This window comes from Linepithema humile, chromosome 4 (assembly GCF_040581485.1).
Source record: "Linepithema humile isolate Giens D197 chromosome 4, Lhum_UNIL_v1.0, whole genome shotgun sequence".
NCBI classification, from domain to species: Eukaryota; Metazoa; Arthropoda; class Insecta; order Hymenoptera; family Formicidae; genus Linepithema; species Linepithema humile.
Genome location: NC_090131.1, coordinates 14,048,046 through 14,067,383, shown reverse-complemented (window position 1 = coordinate 14,067,383; position 19,338 = coordinate 14,048,046). Strand labels below are relative to the sequence as shown.

Genomic DNA, 19,338 nt, shown 5'->3' with positions numbered 1-19,338 from the left:
ATATTTGAAAGTTCTATTCGCATTACTTCTTTCAAATAGTGTCCTCATAAAATCATCATAAAATTAACCATCAAATAAAGGAGGGAGTCTAAAAAGGGAGTCTCACTGGCCAATTTTGGTCGTAAACGGACACCTTTAAAACTTATGCAGTTATCATTTTGATAGTCCATACAGTCATGAAAAGAAGCTTATTTACCCAGGAAAGCTTGGGAAACCTTCCAAAAATAATAAATAGTTTGAACGCTTTGCAAAAAACTCATGTTGTTTCTAATGAACAATGATAGATTTCAAAACTAATAGTGTGTTTACATTTAACACATGTTGGACCATTAAATACTGTAAGAATACGCTATCAGGAAGATACACAAAATATATATTTATATACAGAGTGTTCAAAACAGGTCGGGGGGACCCCTGAATAACTCCGAAAATATGCAATATAGAAAAAAATATTCCATACAAAAGTTGTAGGGTTTTAAGTGGCGCATCAAACGGAAATATTAGTGTAACCTCCCAGTAAACAATTTGTCAGCAAATTGTCGCCAAATTGGTATCAAATTTATTCAAACCTTGTTGCCAAATTCCATGACATCTGTGTCCGCATTAAGCTGGTGTTTTGTCACCAAAACTTGGGGACATAACCTGACTGCAAATTGAAGCCAAAAATTGAACAAAGTCTGCATAACATTATCTAACAGCAAATTAATACCAAAAACTGAACAAGGTCTGCGTATGCAATTTGACCGCAAATTGAAGCCAAAAACCGTGCAAAATCTGTTGTTTCTTAATTATTAAAATGATCAGGTCGTTGATTTGCGGTTTTCAAATAATATTAAAATGAAAATTACTTTTTATTTTTATAAAATGTTATTTATTTATAATTTTATTATAAATAAAGAAGTTTTACATGTTTTACAAGTTTTTATATGCTATAAAAAGCTAGCTAGAATTATTACAAGAAGCTGTGGGCGGCATAATGGATGTACGCACATTTATGGTATAGTTTGATACCGCCTATCGATTGCGAGACCTTGCTATGCGACCTCTCAGTTCTTACTATCGGTATCGCGATGACCATCCCGTGTACAAGTGTAAATATCTCCATGTGTCACTCATGTACTTTTTTTTTATTTTATTAGACATAAAACGAGATACCAGGAATAGAGCACTAAATATCTTTATTTAGATTCAAACATTGAAGAAAATACGCGAAACGATACTTCAGAAGCTGCAGATTTGTCAAAATTGAACGCAAATTAAATCAAATAACTCTAAATAGGAAGAAAAACTTCTTTTTTGACGCTGAGAATTTTTAATCTTAATTTTAAAACAATACTACGATGTATTGTATTTATTGCAAATATTAGTTGCAATATGTAGAAATGTAATAATTTTAGCTAACTTTTAGAAAGCTAACTCTCTATTACATAAAAACAACGGAGAAAAAAAATATTAGAAATTACAAACAAATATGAGAGGAAAAACCTTCCGTAATGATTGCCGTATTTATAGTAATCCTTGTTGGTGAAGATGTGACGTCGGAGTTGCAGTTGGTTCTGCTGAAATTGCAATTAGTGTTAATTAAATTATTTTTGACGAAACATTGAAGTGCAAATGTCCCTTGCAAAACATGAAAATCTTTGTATCCTAATATACCTTAACACATTTCGTTTAGCCGTTCCTCTGTTTCCTCAAGTTCATCATTCCAAAAATTCTGCTCCCGAGGTCTATTGACAGTTTGCTTCCGACCACGTTCTTTGTGTCGTTGTCTCTCTTTTGCTGTTCGAAGAGCTTCTCTTATGTGTCTTTGAAAATCAGTGCGCGTTGGTTTAGAAAAATGTTCGTTATTGCACACAGCCTCTGCAAAAAAAAATGCAAACACTATAATCATTTATTTTTGATACAAGAATATTAAGACGTACGTTGAAAAATTGAAAATACCGTATATTGCCATAGTAAGGCGAGCATTGTATAAGGACCGATGGTTTTGATTGCGACCCCACCAGGTAAAAGAAGAAGTAATTGAATCTTTTATTCCTTCCTTAAAACATAAATTAATTGCTTCTTTTGGATGGAATCCGCCAATGTGCCCAAAATAAGTCACCTAAGCAAAATGTAAAATGTTAAAAATAATTGTAATATAAATTATAAATATTTTATTATAATATATATTTTTATTTTTACTTACGACGTCGCAGTAAATTTTATCGTCAGCCCTTTCGAAAGCATCCATTTCTGAGCAGGAAGAAATAGGAAGAACAGATGGCTTCCGCGGTATACCTTTTTGTTCTTGTATACGCTTGGAAATATGTTCCAAAAGTGTATTCATCTTTCTACAACACAATTATAATGTAACAAATATTAGTATTATGGAGGTTTTTACGTACTAATAAAATCTATCATAGATGTCATACTTACTTAAGCTGTGTTTTAACACTGTCAAAACGATCCTGTATTTTTCTGTAAACATTAACAGGTAGATAATACTTATAAAAAAATGTAACAAATAAATCTTTTATTATAAATATCAAAATAACAAAATAATTTCTTTTAATAGTAGCATCTATGTTACACACACACACACACACACACACATATATATATATATATATATATATATATATGTCAAATGGTCTGTTCCGAGACACTTTCCGATATTTATTGGCACATTCCGAGACATTTGTCTTGTTCCAGGCCTGACCTGGAAGAATCCTATGTCAAATGGCTGTTTCCAGGACAGTCCTGGAAAACTAATGTATGTACATATGAGAACTGTACATCCAAATGTATATACAAAAAAAAAAAAATGTATACAAATGTTATCCAACAATGCCAAATAAAGTATAAACAGTGTATTATTGATCTTCATACATCAAAATCATCAATTTACTTATATAATTAAGAAAATCGCGTAAAATAGTGCATAATAATATAAAAGAGATAAAATTGAAAAACAATGATTTTTTAAAATACATAAATTCAAATATTCTTGTAAAACGCATTCAACATACATACGTACAAATGTTAAAAAACACGGTCAGGTAATTTCATTCCACAAAAAATATGTTATTTATAATGTTGACATCAAATAACGTAAAAAGACGTAATTTATATATAACAAAAAAGCAAGTTTTTACATCAACACCTTAATTACTTTTTAAAAAATTATACGGGACATTTAGATAAAAAATAAAAAATTACTTGAAAGTGACTTAGGATGAATGTATTCCGAGGCGAGTTGTTTAATCAAATGTCTAATATATATTATTTACGAAAATACGCTTGTGTCCTGGAAACGAACGTTAGGCCACAAAATAATATTTTCACTTTTCTCAGAAATTTATCGCATTTAACGTACATACAAACATTTGGAAACGCGGTTAAGGAATATCGGTTCACGTCTTTCGCAAAGGTGTGCAATTTAATAAAAATATTGACAACAAACAACGTAAAAGACGCGACTCATATATAATAGGAATGTGTGTTTTTAAGCCAACGCTTTGATTGCTTTTTGGTAAAATTAGACGGGACATCTCAAACAAAAATCAGAAATTATTTGAAAGTGACTTAAGATAAATGTATTCCGAGGTGAGTTGTTTATTTAAGTGTCTAATATACGTTATTTACGAAAATACGCTTGTGTCCTGGAAACGAACGTTAGGCCACAAAATAATATTTTCACTTTTCTCAGAAATTTAACGCATTTAACGTACATACAAACATTTGGAAACGCGGTTAAGGAATATCGGTTCACGTCTTTCGCAAAGGTGTGCAATTTAATAAAAATATTGACAACAAATAACGTAAAAGACGCAACTCATATATAATAGGAATGTGTGTTTTTAAGCCAACGCTTTGATTGCTTTTTGGAAAATTAGACGGGACATCTCAAACAAAAATCAGAAATTATTTGAAATTGATTTAAGATAAATGTATTCCGAGGTGAGTTGTTCATTTAAGTGTTTAATATACGTTATTTACGAAAATACGCTTGTGTCCTGGAAACGAACGTTAGGCCACAAAATGATATTTTCACTTTTCTTAGGAATATAACGCATTTAACGTGCATACAATCATTTGAGAACACGTTCGGAAAATATCAGCTTACGTTATTTCGCAAAGGTGGGTTTCATTAGAATGTTGACAACAAGTAATGCAAAAATGTATAACTTATACACTCGAAACTATTTATTAACACTTGATGTTACACTAAATTTTAACATTTCAGGGACATTGTATATTTTATTAATACTTTTTAATAAAAGATTCTGTTGATACAATAATAATATACTATATTATATAATATTACACATATCAAACTTGTATTTTTATTAATTATTATCATACTTTTTAAAAAAAAATAGTTAAATACTATAAATATAAATTTAAACACAACTTATGTTTGTTTTTTCTTATTTGAATTTATAGTATCTGTGTGTTAAGGTATAAGTAGTTTCGAGTGTATAAGTTATACATTTTTGCGTTACTTGTTGTCAACATTCTTATGAAAAACACACCTTTGCAAAATGACATGAACCAATTTTTCCGACCGTGTTCTTAAATGCGTTAAATTCCTAAAAAAAATGAAAATATTATTTTGTGGCCTAACGTTCGTTTCCAGGACACAAGCGTTTCATTTAAAAAGATGAATGACCTTCACATCTCCGTTTCTATCCAAAGTCAAACTAATATTCTTATCTTTTTTTATCCTCCAAACTCTACAACTTTTGTCTAAAGCATTTTTTTCTACAATCAAAAATAAAAAAGTATTTTGAAGGAGTAAATTAAAATGACACCCTGTACATGTAAAAAATACATACAAACAATATCTTTGTTATTTATATGTAATATAAAATTTAATGACAAGTAAGAAATAAATAAATTTATATTTAACTATGTAGTATACTTTTTCTTATTTTATTTTATTATCATAATAATACATGCAAAATACATAGAGTCTTAATTATCATAAATGTATCTTTTTCTAATAATATATATTAGTATATTAATATATATATATATATATATATATATATATATATATAAAGTATATACTGTATTAATCATAAGTAATAATCTCAAATTTTTATATTTTATCATATTGCAGTAGATTATCTATGTTTCTAACATAATAATAATTGAACTTGTATTAGTTTTCTTTAATTTATCTCTTTTATTTCAATTATTCAGTTTTGTTTTTTAATGATTTAATTAAAATATAGTAATTAATTAAAGTAACTAATTAAAATATAATATAATATAGTATTTTATCACATGCGGATTATAAAAACTAAAATTATTATATGTCTTAAGCGTAAACACAAATATTTTTATGAAATTTCTCTCAAATCCATTAATAAACTAAATAAATTTTATTTAATAATGAAAAAAATAAACATTTCTATAATAGAAATAATTCTTTTACACTTTAACATTTTTATACCGATATAAAATATTATATTTTCTCACATGTGGATTATAAAAACTAAAATTAAGATATGTTTTTAAGTGTAAACACAAATATTTTTATAAAATTTCTCTCAAAATCCATCAATAAAGTAAATAAATTTCTTTTAATAATAAATAAAAAATAAACATTTCTGTAATAAAAATAATTCTTTTGAACATTATCATTTTTATACCGATATTCCACCTGAATATGTATCTATACTTTGGTACCGCCAATAACAAAACTGAATAATTGAAATGAAAGAGACTAACTGAAGAAGATTGATACAAGTTCAATTATTATTATGTTAGATATATAGATAATCTACTGCAATATTATAAAATATAAAAATTTGAGATTATTACTTATGATTAATAATGGAAAAAGATACGTTTATGATAATTAATTTTTTAGCATTTATCGCGTTTTGTATTGCGAATTTGATTGTGTAGCCAAGTCTTTATTGTTGCTGGTTGACGATTTTTTAAAATATTATTGCGCGTTTTAGACGTTATTTCTTTAAAAGAAGGTAAAATTGAATTGTTAATATACTTGTCGAACAGAAATAAAGCTGTTTGTATTTCTTCTTCTGTCCAACGTATTCTTCTGGTCTTTCCGTATGGAGGTGCTAAAAATAAATTATTATATATGTATAAATCTATAAATATATTGTCAGAGAAATTAAGATAAGTAATAAATTTTAATATAAAAAGAAAAATTATACAATTCTTTAATGATTTTATTGATGGTAGCTGCAATATTAAAATACTTACTGAACCGTTTTTTTTGTTGACACACTCTTGGTCTGAATTACATTCATTTTTTATAGCGCGTTTATTTGTAATCTTTCGTTTTAGCGAAGTTTTCTTTAAATCTTTAACATGTAGCAATGTGTCACTTTCTAATGTTTCGTCTTCAATTGTATTATTAAGAATGAATTTTACATAAAATATATAATAAAAGTTTTATTTTCTCATTTATAATATATGATAAATTAGGTAAATATGATAAATTAGGTTGTATCATATGATGAAATTGCCGTTCCTATATGTCAAAATAAAAATGCTGTATTTTCAAGAAAATAAATTTTATGTAATCAAAACATGTACTATTAACATTAATAGTTTTCTGCCAACATAATACCAAATTGTATATTCCATTTTTAAAAAATTTTGGATTTTTAGAAACAAAAATAAGAAACAAATTATCAAACATATCGAATATCGGTATTTCCATATGGTATAACCAAATAAATGCTAAATATAATATTTTAAAGATACTTCATAATTACTCTAAAACTAAGCTACTATTAACTATATAAGCTATTATTAAAATACCTGTGTTTTGAATTTCATTAATACTACTCTCTGAAGTATTAGTTTCCATTGTAGTGTTAGATATTATCGAATTGTTTGTAGTATTAGTAGTGTTTGTAGTATTTGTACTGTTATGTGCAGATGTATTTTGAGTTTTCTCTAAAATTTTTGCTATATTTAAGATATCTGATTCTGCCACAGGTTGTCTGTAAACGTTTTTATGTATATCTTTATGATGACCCATAAAATCAGCAATAAGAGAAATTTCAGTATCCGGTAAATGTGCACATTTTGTAGCCATATCTTTACGTAAAATAGTTCCTCTTAAGCTTTTCTTGTTCTCTGCCCCACATATATTAGAAAATTCCCGCATCAATTTACTCGCCCTTAAATACCTAAATCGATTTTTATCTATACCTGGTAATCCGAATATATATGGATTTTTAGAGCTTACTCCTGCCAATTTTCGATATTTTAAAATTATTTCTATGGTCTCCTTCATTTTTGCATTCAAGAGGACTGGAACATTGCGATTTAGTTTGCCACGAATGATGAAACGAACGTACTTTAAAGCAGATTTTTTTTCTTTTTCTGGTAATCTCTTATATAATTCATCTACTTTTGTAATTTTCATGAAATTTTTATAATCAATAATATAAGCTCTCTCTATTTCTCCTGCACGACGCCGATTGAAGATTTGGATTATTATCAATATTGCTTCAGCGAGTGATTTCCAAGCATGAAACGTGAATTTATTTTTTATTTCTCGCATCCTAGATATTCTTTTTTCTTCTAAATAGTTATTTAACTTTTTGATATCTGATGTTTTTGGAAGATTTACTATCTTTTTTCGACTGTTTCTAGTTTGCGTTTCTGTAACTGTTTTATTAACAGTACTACCATATTCAATTTCTAAGATCTTCAGAAAATTTTTTGCTAATTTTTGTTTTTCATATTCATGTTGTTTAATAAATTCGTTGATTAAAATTTTAGATAATTTTTTTAAACATGTGCCTAGAGCTGTAGCATTATATGGTACTTCATATGATTCTGTGTCTTCATTATATTTAGCAACTATATTTACTGCTTTTATGGCGATATCATAATATTTTGGATCAAATAGCATTTGTAATTCTTCTATTTTTGGTTCAATTGATCTCAATGCTTCTAAATATCGTCCAAGAAGTCGCAACTGTTGTCGTATGTGATCTCCTAAATGCTGTAATCTATGAATTTGACAGAGGTAATTTCCATATAGTATAATAAGTAAATCGTATTTTATTAAGTTGTAAATGTTATCATTTCGCATTACTGGAAGAATGTCTTTCCTTAATTTAAGGCTTGCTCGATTATGAACAGATTGTGCAGCGCTTCGTCCTAATTTTAATATATTTCGAACTGTATCTTTCTTCTCAGCGCAAATGCGATAATGGTGCCTGAGGTTATGTATTGCATAATGTCCTTTACAATTGAAACATGGTAAAAAATAAGAACCATATTGTTTTTCTTTTTCAGTAGGCCTTCTTACAACAATCATAGAACCACTATTTAGATTTGCTTGTGTATTAAATTTAAAGTTACCCTTTTTTCTTATTTGACTTATTACTTTTCTGCGTTCCCCAGATTTTTTTGGAAACAATAAAAACTTTTTTACTTCTTCTTCATTTTTGTGTTTTAATTCTAAGTGCCGAGCAATTTTAGTTTGCATAGTATTGCAGTAAAAGCAAAAATTAGATTTTTTATCTCTTTTCGGCCCTCGAGACAATTCTACAAATAATTCATCATTATTGCATGTTCTTATTTCTTCTACTAACATATCGTCTTTTTTATTTATGATTTCATTTTCTAAGCAATTCTCTAATATGTCAGATTCATTTGCAATTTCTGAATCATCAATTTTACAAATTTCTCCGTTTCCAATATTAATATTTGTATCATTTAAACTCTGACTATGAATAGATGGTTCATAATCCGGATCTTCATCGTTTATGCTAGTTGAAATTTTATCTTCTTTAAAATCTGAAATAAATATTTATTTTCAAATATTCTATTTAAAAAAATACATGCATGTTAAAATATCCTATTTTATTTTATCAAATTATAGAAGTGCTAAATAAAAGAAAATAGTTGAGTAATTGATAAATCTTATTTACATGACAAATTGATAAATTAGTAACAAATAAATATTAACCTTAGAAAAATAACACAATAAAAATTAAATTATATTAAAAAATTATATCTTAATTATTTTTTGTTAGCTTAATTTAAAAGAATTCATAAATAATATGACAACTGTTATTTTCGTATAACAGCAAAGAAAGATATTAAAACAAAAATAAGTATTAATTTACATTATAGTACAATTTGATGAGATAGGAACAGCATATTTGTAAAAGTTCTAATTACTAAGAATTATTTCACACATAAGCTTATTAATATATCTAAGTTTAATATTATTAACTTTCGTAATCCTTTTTGTAAATATACAGTAATTTTTGTCAGCAAAACTAATACTGAACATAATTTAATTACTTTTTAAAAGAATAAGTCAATAAGAATATTATATATATGTATATATACCTGTATTTAACGAGACATTTGCAACTTGTGGGTTATTGTAACATAATTCACCATTGTTGTTTACTATGGAAGACTTAACTTCATTTAAGCCACAAAGTGTTATCAAAGTAGTATCCAGATCAGTCTCTCCATAGACAGATGTAAACATGGATTTATTTTGAGCTAGTATTTCGTGATTCGTTTTTTTACTATTATTTGTGTCTGTTACATTTGTGTCAAAAATATTTATATCAGAAATATTGATATCAGAGATATTTATATCGGAAAGCTCTAAAGATTTCTCTAAAATTGATGTATTGAATGAACTATCTGCTGTCGAGTCCATACTTTTTGGTAAAACGAGCATATTTATTTTGCACTTTTTGTTTTCTATAATTCGAGGGTAGTTTCTAGAAGATTTAGTTTGATCTAATACAGAACTTTTCAAATTTTTATTAGTTGTAATATCAGCCTGAAATTTATCATTGTAGTAAAAATCAGACTCTACATCCAAATCTAAATATGAGTTTGTTATATTATTTGGATCTTTATGTTGATTTTGGACTTGATTTATCATTTCTATATTTGAATCAAATGTGTTATCATTTATTATATTAATCTGCTCATAACCTGAAAATAATTTAAAAATTCTTAGTGTATCACACATTTTGTTGAAAGATCTTTTAAGAAGATTAGAAAAAGTTTTTAAATATTTTTAAAGCATGTAAATATTTTTAAAATATATACTTTATATAACATATATAAATACATGACATATATATGACAAATTTATATAACATATATAAATGTTTTATAAATATATGTCTAAGCCAATGATGCAATATTGCGCATAGTGGTTCTCGCTTATGTGGGGCTCGGGACTGTTATGCATATCGCATCTCTGATCTATTTTATATCGCATAGATATATATATGTATATATATATATATTGTTGTTTTGTTATTTTTATCCATGAAGATTTTTAATATAATTAACATTAACATTGTAAAATTAGCATTGTAAAATTGGTCTTAAGATGTAATTCTATTACATTTATTACATTTTTTACTAAACAATTTTTCACAATATACATACCTAGTAAATCATAATTTAGTTCTTTAGTTTAGTGTCAGTATTATGTTGTATTTCTGCATCAACTGTCTTTGAAAAATTAGATTCTTTATTGGTGTTGCACTCAGGTTTAGTATTAATATATTGAACAATTGATAATTTGGCTTTGCGCTTACAATCTTCGTTCAATACAATTTTCGGTGAATGATTCTGCATTCTTTCCTTCATTTCTAAAAAAATGTAGTTTTATTTATATTATTTTCTGGTAATAATTTATATAATATTACTAATTACTTATATAATACAATAACTTATATAATAATTATATATAATAATTATTTTATATAAGTGTGTATACCCAGTAAACACAGAACATTGCAGCAACATTGCGGCAATGTTTGCAATATTGCTGCAGTGTTCTGTGTTCACTGGGTAATTATATATAATAATTATTAAATATAAGTTATAAGTATTAAAAATAATTAAAATATATAACTTATATAATAATTATTTATATACTTGTACTTCAACTTGATTTATATGTGAAGTAAGACAGCATTCATTTTTATTCAGTCAATATTTAATGTGTAGTAATACTTATCAAATTGATTATATACTGGTTTTTTTATGATTAGTAGTAATTGTTATCTTGTATCACTGTACTAACTATATTTAAAAGATCAAATTCTTTAATATTCTTACCCTTAGTTTTACTATTTGAACACTGAGATCTTAATATTTTGGCATTGCACTTTAACACAGTTTTTATCAAATGAGGATTTACGTTTTCATCATTTTCTTTATCTAAAAATAAGATTAAATTTTATTGAGTTTTTATTTTATAAACTATATAAAAAGTATAACCTAAATTTCCTTGGTAACATATTTAGTAGATATTTATTATATCACATACCTAACTGATCATATATTAGTTTTTTAATATTGGTATCAGGGTTACTTTTTAATACTGATTCAGTTATCTGTGAATGTGGACTGGATATGACTTTATTTTTATTGCACGTAGTTTTACTATTTGCACACTGGATATCTGATAATTTGTTAATGTCCTTTATTATAACCTTTGGTGAACTAGTATCTAAGCTCTTTTTTATTTCTAAAAGAGTGTGTCTTTCATCTGAAAATAATTAAAATTAATTTATTATATTTGTTTCGTAATCAGTTTGATGCAATTGTAATTTGTATTATATTTTTACTTATTTCACTGTAACTTTCTAAATGCCCAAAGACTTGAAATAATATTCTACTTACCCGACTTACAAAAGAATATTCCAACGCATCGTTTTCCATTTTCTAGTTTTATCCAATAATCTTTTTTCCTTTTACGACTTACATTACTTGATTTTACAACGATCATTTGTTTAGTATGTTTAATTTTAAGTAAGGAAAACATGATTAAAGCTAAAAGTATGAAAAACAATGTACAGTATGTATTTACATCAAAGCTACTAATTACCGTGCAATTTAAGATTACATAACCTGAAGTACGTCTGCAGCATGTATCGTGTCCGGTAATAGCATAGACGTAATAAGTATAGACTGCTCATGACGTTCGCAGAGTGTCGAGAGTTTAGAAAGAGTAAGAAGAATTTGAATAGAATCCTTTTCTCTGTCACACATACTCTTCCTAACCGAGTTGAAAAGAAATAGCGATTCTATTGAAATTGTGCGTTCTCTATACACGCTTCGCTTAGGCGTAGAGATAGGGAACGAGCAATCTATACTTACTACGTCTATGGGTAATAACAAAATTTTGACAATAAGAGTTAGTACAATAAGTTAGTACAAGAGTTAGTACAATAAGAGTCTACAGTACATTTTGGCTGTGTTCCGATTTACTGCCAGTATTGAAAATCTATAGTTTACGTCACGTACGCGACAGATTATGATAATATGTGCGTTATTACAATCGGCGTTCCATTGTAAATTTATTTGTAAGATTGTCATTGAAGATGGTTTAATATCAGAAAACCAAAACGTTAGATATTTTTGTTAAAAATAAAGAATTTTTCGGCAAAGATAACTTGCTGTGGCTCTATGCCTTTTTATATTATCCATTTTTATATTATTTACTTAAAAAAAATAAAAGTATTTTAATGAATAAAAACATCGCATATAACATATATTTGATTAATAATTTTTTTTCAAAAATTGATGTCCTACAAAAAATTTTTTACATAAATAAATAAAAATAAATTATGAATACAAGATAAATAAGAATGGCGAAATTTAATTATTATTAATTGCTACATATACAAACTTCTCTTACTTTCAAATTTCTTCTCTTACTTCTTACAAACTTCTCTTACTTACAAATTTCTTTTACTTCCAGGATTTTTTTTTTTAATTAAATGCTTCCAAACATGTAAATAAATATTGTTTAAAACTATATATAGCTTATTTATTTGATATAAAAATTAATAATTTTATCCTTTGTTGGTGTATTTGAAAAAAATTCTATATATTGTATGTTTGTCCTGGAACATACCATTATACATAGAATTTTTCCAGAACAGTCCTGGAAATCAACATTGTCCTGGAAGTTGCCATTATGCAAGTGTCTTGGAAAACTTTAAAAACGTAATATCTCAAAAACGGAAAAAAATATTGAATTTTTTGTGATCGGAATGTGTTTGAATCATAATCCTTTATTGAAATGCAGTAAAAAAACACGAGATTTTTAAGTGTCCCGGAACAAACCCTTTGACACATATATATATATTTATTATTATATGTATACAGGGTGTCTGGCAATAATCGCCCCACCGGTCATATACAGATAGAGGAGGTCAAATCGAGTAGAAAAGTCCTTTACCATTTTTTGATTTTTGTAATATGTACTAAGTAATTAACGAAAAAAGATTGGTGAATCCGTGCAAGTAAAGCGCGCGCAGCGAGAAGGACATCCCACTGCTATGCGATCACTAGGCGCGCGATGAAGCGTTGGGAGGAGCGCTCTACAAATGACAATGGCAACATACGAGCGGCGCGTAACGCTAGATCCTTGTGTCCTAGTGATCGCGTAGCAGTGGGACGTCCTTCTCACCGCGCGCGCTTTACTCACGCGGATTCGCCGATCTTTTTTCGTTAATTACTCAGTACTTATTATGAAAATTAAAAAATGGTAAAGGACTTTTCTACTCGATTTGACCTCCTCTACCTGTATATGACCGGTGGGGCGATTATTGCCAGACACCCTGTATATATATATATATATATACTAATTATTCAAATTCTTCACTCACCGATATGAGTCTATCGGTTTTAATCCCTGAGACGTTGTTGACTCGACTCTTGACTCGATTTTAGCACGATTCTGAGAATTCTTCAAAGAAGTATTCTGTAACACATGTTAATGCGTAGGGTAAGGATTCCTGGGGACCTATTATGTATTTTTTAAAAGGAGTAAAAATGCGAAAAATGAGCAAATTTATTAAATTACGATCAATCTTATTGGTCATAACCTAGTAAATTTTCTCACTTTTCGCATTTTTATTTTTTTAAAAGATACGTAATAGGCCCCATGTCCACAGGACGCGGAAACGCTTGCCGCGCGGCAAAAGGCGACGCGGTAGCCAATCAATTTTTTTCTCGTACAAAAATGTAGTAAGTTGATTGGCTGCCGTCGCCTTTTGCCGCGCGGCAAGCGTTTTCGCGTCCTGTGGGCAAAAACCCTAAGTTTTATTTTGTGCCCTTGTGTAGTTATATGGAAAAGAATGTGTTTTCGTGTTACCTGTGATGCAGAAAATGGAACGTGTAATGAATAAGTCTTTCTTGGAACGTTTGGATGCAAATTAATGTTTTTGTGTGTGTCAATATCTCTGAATGTATGTGTATGTGATGACACATCTTCATTCTCTTTATTCTTTTTATTCTCCTCATTCTCCTCTTCATTTTCTTCCTCTTCATCTTCTATATTCTCTTCATCTTCGTACTCTTCATCCTCTTTATCTTCTTCGTATTCTTCATCCCTTTCATCTTCTTCATTCTCTTGAAAAATATTTCTTAAGCTGTTGATATCATCATCTATCCCTCCAGTGCTGTTGTTTGTTCGGGGTTTCCGTTTCAAAGTGGGAGCTTGGTCCGAAGATGTGGTGACGTAGCGTAACGGCTTCTTAATTGGCCGTGTTGGCCGCTGCAGCTTACCCATCTGAGCCTGAAAAAAAATATATGTTATTATATGTTATTATTATTATTAAAGTAAGTGAATTAATAATTACAATAAAAGATGTTATACAGAATATTTCTAACAATTGTTCCAAATAAAGTTAAAAAAAATTTGTTGAAAAAATGTTGCATTATCGTACTTTACTATCCTATAATACGATTTTTTATAGAAATACATTAGTGCACTTGCAACATGCAATTGTACTTTTTTTTATTAATAAAATTATAAAATTTTTATTGCATATTTCTATATATTATAATTCAAAAAATTATTTTAAAAAAAATTCTATTATAGTGCTTTGAAATGATCTTGACTAAATAAGTAAAAACTTAATAACGTTACAATGTTGAACTTCTGTACAAATGATTTACCTTTGTGACGTGTTATACTTTTCATTTTCATGTCCAATGATACTGTTACCTGTTTCTTTGGATAAAATATTAGTAACAAGAATCGCAAAGAATTATTTGGAAGACATGGCAAAGAGAACTATTTAAGAAATTATTAAAAAGTGTAAACATATTTCTAACAATTAATAAAAAGAAAAAATCTAGCAGAAAGATTATCTAGCACTAAGGATATAATAGCACAAAAGATATAATAGCACAATGTGATATTACAACATGTCATGCGATATAAAGTATTGACCAAAGTATTGTTAAAAGAAATAGTGAAAAAGACGGCAACAAAAAAGTAGAAGAAAAAATATTATAAAATACCAAGCAAGCAAAAGAAATTATAATATATTCTGAAAATCTTAGAAATTTATATATACTTTACATTTTCTCACTATGTACAATAGTGGCTACTATGTATTGAGATGTTTCCGATTCGTTTTCTTCATCGCTACTGCTATCATCTACTGTAGAATTCCAAAAAGGCATCCTATAACATTTTGCATTAACTTCGTCTAAATGAATATGGGAAACCTCGCTATTCAATGTAGAACATTTATATATGTGGAGAGCAGAAGATAAAATGCCAACATCATAAAAATATTCAATGCGTTGAAATCTTTTTACTACCAGAAGATACGAATTATTGTCCATAACAATGTCACAGATGATGCAAATTGTTCCATCCTTTAAAAGGCAACAATTATTACGCATATCTACACCTAATGATAACCTATTGAACGTAATTTTGCGATATTGAGGACAATCACCAGCTGAATTATGATGTATGGAAACATTAATAGAAGATTCTGTCTCATAATTAACATTTGTTCCGTGAGCTTCGATCTCTGCCATTCGATGACAGAATTGCTGAAGAGGTTGGCCCGGTTTTCTAAAATGTTTTCTAAAAATGGACATATTGCTTTCATAAGGGAAAGCAGAAAAAGAATCCAAGTTGCCGAGTTGTTTCACATTGTTGGTCAGATGAAGAAGGCCATGAACATTGTAACTATTGAAGATAGAACCATAGAGATTTTCACACCTGAAAACAAATTTCTGTAACGCAAGCTCTGCAAATTTTAAATGTAAATTTGAAGGAGAATTTGAAACTAAAATTCTTATAGATGCATGTAACAATAAAAAATGTTTATATATTTGCGCCTCAAGTATACCATATGTTACAACTGGATCTGTATAAAAAAGAAATTGGCGAAATTCTGTTGCTTTATACTTGGAATACATATTAAGTGGTCTAAGATGTCTCACAAAATCCGAAGGACAATATTTTCTAAGAGTGTTTAATCTTGCAGATATTAATGAAATAGATGCACCTGATAATTTTGACAATCGAGAATATTTACCAGATATCCATGCAGACAAAAGTTTTTTCATCATTCCCAAACAAACAAGGTGCATGTATTCAAATGGGATTTGCGAAACCATACCTAATGGAAGATTTGATAATGGACTGCTTCCCTCTTTGTGATGCTCTTCGTCAGAACATCTAATATATTCATCATCTGTACGAAGACGATGATTGACACCATTGAAAACATACCGACCTCTAATTCGTGTGCCTGAAACTTTGCATTTCGAACATGGATGCCTAGAGACATGACTGTAGTGGTTTAAAATAAAGGCGCGAGCTGGTGCATCAGCTATAAAACATCTAAGGCGTAATGGTATTATTTTACCGTAAAAATTTATACCTCCGATTAACATTATTCTTCTAATATCTGTAATAAATTTCAAAAAATGTATTTGGATCTGATGGTTTATGTGTACCTTTATAAATCCCTATTACAATTGGCCTTGAATGTTGAATATTTATAATTCTAATTTGAATTGGCCAAATATGAATAATGCTCGACCTATCTAAAGCACACCCATCTGTATTGAAATCTATTTCCAAATGATTAACAACGATTGCAGATGAAAGACATGTAAGATATTGAATAATACTAATTTCCAGATCAAAATGAATATATTCACCTGGTTTCTACGTTATATATAATGACACTATTTCGTGGCGTATTCAAAAGTGTCCTTACATCTTTTGGCAAAGTGGAAAAACAGGGATGTGTTCAAAGAAGTGCTAATATATTATTACCTTGAACATGCGTTAAAGCATGATTAACAAAACAAGATGCTAAACGATTACGAAAAGATAATTCCGTTAAAGGAATATTGGAGAATGATGAAGCTGTTTTATTGGTACAAATGCAAATAGAAGAAGAAGAGGAAGAAACATTAGATTCATCATTTTCTATAGTTCTATCACCGTAGCTATCATTACCGATATTAATACTAGTAGAACTATCGCAATTTACAGTTGATGGATCTGAAGTCTCTTGTATACTACGAATGCCTACAACATCTTTAATATCAGTACGCTCATGAAAATCTTGCAAGTACAAATTGTGTCTGACTTCAGACATAACCCTACTTTTTTGCCTTACGGATAATGTACGCAATGATTTTCGCGAAGTAGATAGTTTTAATTTAGGTTTCATATTTACGTGCTTTCTTCAGTAAATTGCAGCAGCAGATCCGATGCTCTCGTCCAAAAAACTATAAAAAAAATTTTATTTTTTGCTCTCAAAATTTCCTGGTCGCTCGTCGTCAAGCTCGTCGTAACGGTTGAACAGAAAAAGATCGAAATAACGCGCAAGCGCGAGCAAGAAGGCGGTTAGGGTGCGTTTTCACTAAGCGCGTCACGAGTTAACCAATCACAATATCCCATTTTAGAACATCATTTTTGATGCGATAATGCGTCAATAAATTTATAGTAAAAACGAAAGATTTTTGTATAACGCATTAAAAAATCAATAAATTAAAATCTTATTTTTATCTGCAAAATAAGTTTAATAGAAAGATTCTGATTGGTTGATTGCTTTATGTATTCTGCAGAAATCTGTGCTTCGACTTTAAGGGCCTATCCAGACAAACTTGCATAAATGCAAATACTCCAGAGGTTAAACGATTTAAAAAATGTATATAAAATTTATATAAATTTATTTACAAAAAAGAAATTTGTAGACACTAAACAACAAAGAAATAATAATTTATTCATAATTTGGTTAGCAAAAAAATACAATAACTAAATAACTTAGCAAATAACATTTATTTTAGTGATAAATTTATTTATTTTTAAATTTATTAGAGCTACGTAATAAATTTTGTCCGGTTTTTGATGCAAATTTGCTGTCAAGTTTTGTCACCAAGTTTTGTTCGGTATTTGGCATCAAATTATGTATGCAGGTTTTGCTGCATATCTGCTAGCTATTTGTTAACATTATTTGATAAAACAAATTTTGTCGCAAATTTGTACTGTTTCTGCCGACAAAACTTGTAGCAAGTGTTTGGCATTATTTGTCCAAACAGATTTGGCTATCTGGGCTGGGCTAGCGCTATTAAGATCACGTAAAAATCACTTTGAAATTTTTAAACGGAAATTTCTACTTTTTATTGCATTTTCTTGTAGTCGATTTTGAGAGCTTTTCAAAACATTATAATAAAGTTATTTTTTATTAAGTACTTTCCGAATTATAAGGCTTGAAGGTTACAGTAGAGTGAGAGAGAAAGAATTGCGTTGTCTTATTCTCTTTAAAAAAGTATTAAATAAAAAGTAGGAATTTCCGTTTAAAAATTTCAAAGTGATTTTTTCGTGGCCTTAATAGCGCTAGCCAAGGTCATACTGATATTTTTGTCTAATGCGCCACTTAAAATCCTACTTTTGTATGGAACATTTTCTTCTATCTTGCATATTTTCGGAGTCATTCAAGGATCCTGACCTTTTTTGAATACTCTTATATAAATATATATTTTGTGAATCTTCCTGGTAGTGTATTCTAACAGTATTTAATGATCCAACATGTGTTAAATGTAAACACACACATTAGTTTTGAAATTTATCATTGTTCATTAGAAACAACATGAGTTTTTTTGCAAAGCGTTCAAACAATCTATTTTTATTATTTTTGAAACGTTTCCCAAGCTTTCCTGGGTAAATAAAGTTTTTTTCATGAATGTATAAACTTTCAAAATGATAACTGCATAGGTTTTAAAGGTGTTTGTTCACGGCCAAAATTGTCCATTTTTAGACTCCTTCCTTCAATGTCAGTTCAGTACAGTTTAATCTACTTTTTCACAAATCGTGTTATTCTAATAATATATCTAAACTAAATAATTTTTTGAAGCTATTGAAAAATTTGTATTCAAATTTTATTTTTTATCTAACTTCAGATTCTTTTGATAGTTTGTGCGTAAAGTAACTATATTTGTAGCAAATCTTATACATTTATTATTTACAGAGATCTATAATTCCTCTAAAATTATTAATAATTGCGTTAATATTAATAA

At 28.4% G+C, this 19,338-nt stretch overlaps 1 protein-coding gene and 1 pseudogene across 13 annotated transcripts; both read right to left on the bottom strand.

The window, feature by feature from the left end:
- Positions 1-848: 848 nt before the first annotated feature.
- LOC136999631 (DNA ligase 1-like) lies at positions 849-17,645 on the bottom strand. 13 transcript variants are annotated; one of them, XM_067354020.1, is made up of 12 exons: positions 14,147-14,191; positions 13,659-13,753; positions 11,665-11,814; positions 11,309-11,530; positions 11,098-11,199; positions 10,420-10,625; positions 9,346-9,954; positions 6,787-8,784; positions 6,223-6,362; positions 6,002-6,077; positions 2,419-2,460; positions 2,191-2,333 (listed from the first exon to the last, which is right to left on the bottom strand). In XM_067354020.1, exons 7-12 carry the CDS (start codon positions 9,899-9,901, stop codon positions 2,326-2,328), a joined length of 2,820 nt encoding a protein of 939 aa, XP_067210121.1. In that variant the 5' UTR covers positions 9,902-9,954; positions 10,420-10,625; positions 11,098-11,199; positions 11,309-11,530; positions 11,665-11,814; positions 13,659-13,753; positions 14,147-14,191; the 3' UTR covers positions 2,191-2,325. The 13 variants fall into 13 exon arrangements, with proteins under 13 accessions (XP_067210124.1, XP_067210127.1, XP_067210126.1 ...); XM_067354019.1 differs by having other exon boundaries at positions 13,659-14,290; XM_067354023.1 differs by lacking the exons at positions 6,002-6,077; positions 6,223-6,362; positions 6,787-8,784; ... (3 more) ...; positions 11,309-11,530; positions 11,665-11,814 and adding exons at positions 849-1,559; positions 1,657-1,860; positions 1,942-2,104; ... (1 more) ...; positions 15,362-15,466; positions 17,496-17,645 and having other exon boundaries at positions 2,189-2,333; positions 14,147-14,569.
- On the bottom strand, positions 15,885-17,499 carry LOC136999632 (uncharacterized; annotated as a pseudogene).
- Positions 17,646-19,338: the final 1,693 nt, after the last annotated feature.

Excerpts from the sequence above, each read along its gene's own strand:
- LOC136999631 (XM_067354019.1), bottom strand. The coding sequence starts at position 9,901 with ATGATAAATCAAGTCCAAAATCAACATAAAGATCCAAATAATATAACA. Across the intron at positions 8,785-9,345 it reads AAATGTCTCGTTAAATACAG|ATTTTAAAGAAGATAAAATT; the intron begins GTATATATACAT and ends TATTTATTTCAG. Across the intron at positions 6,363-6,786 it reads TAATGAAATTCAAAACACAG|ACGAAACATTAGAAAGTGAC; the intron begins GTATTTTAATAA and ends ATACAATTGAAG.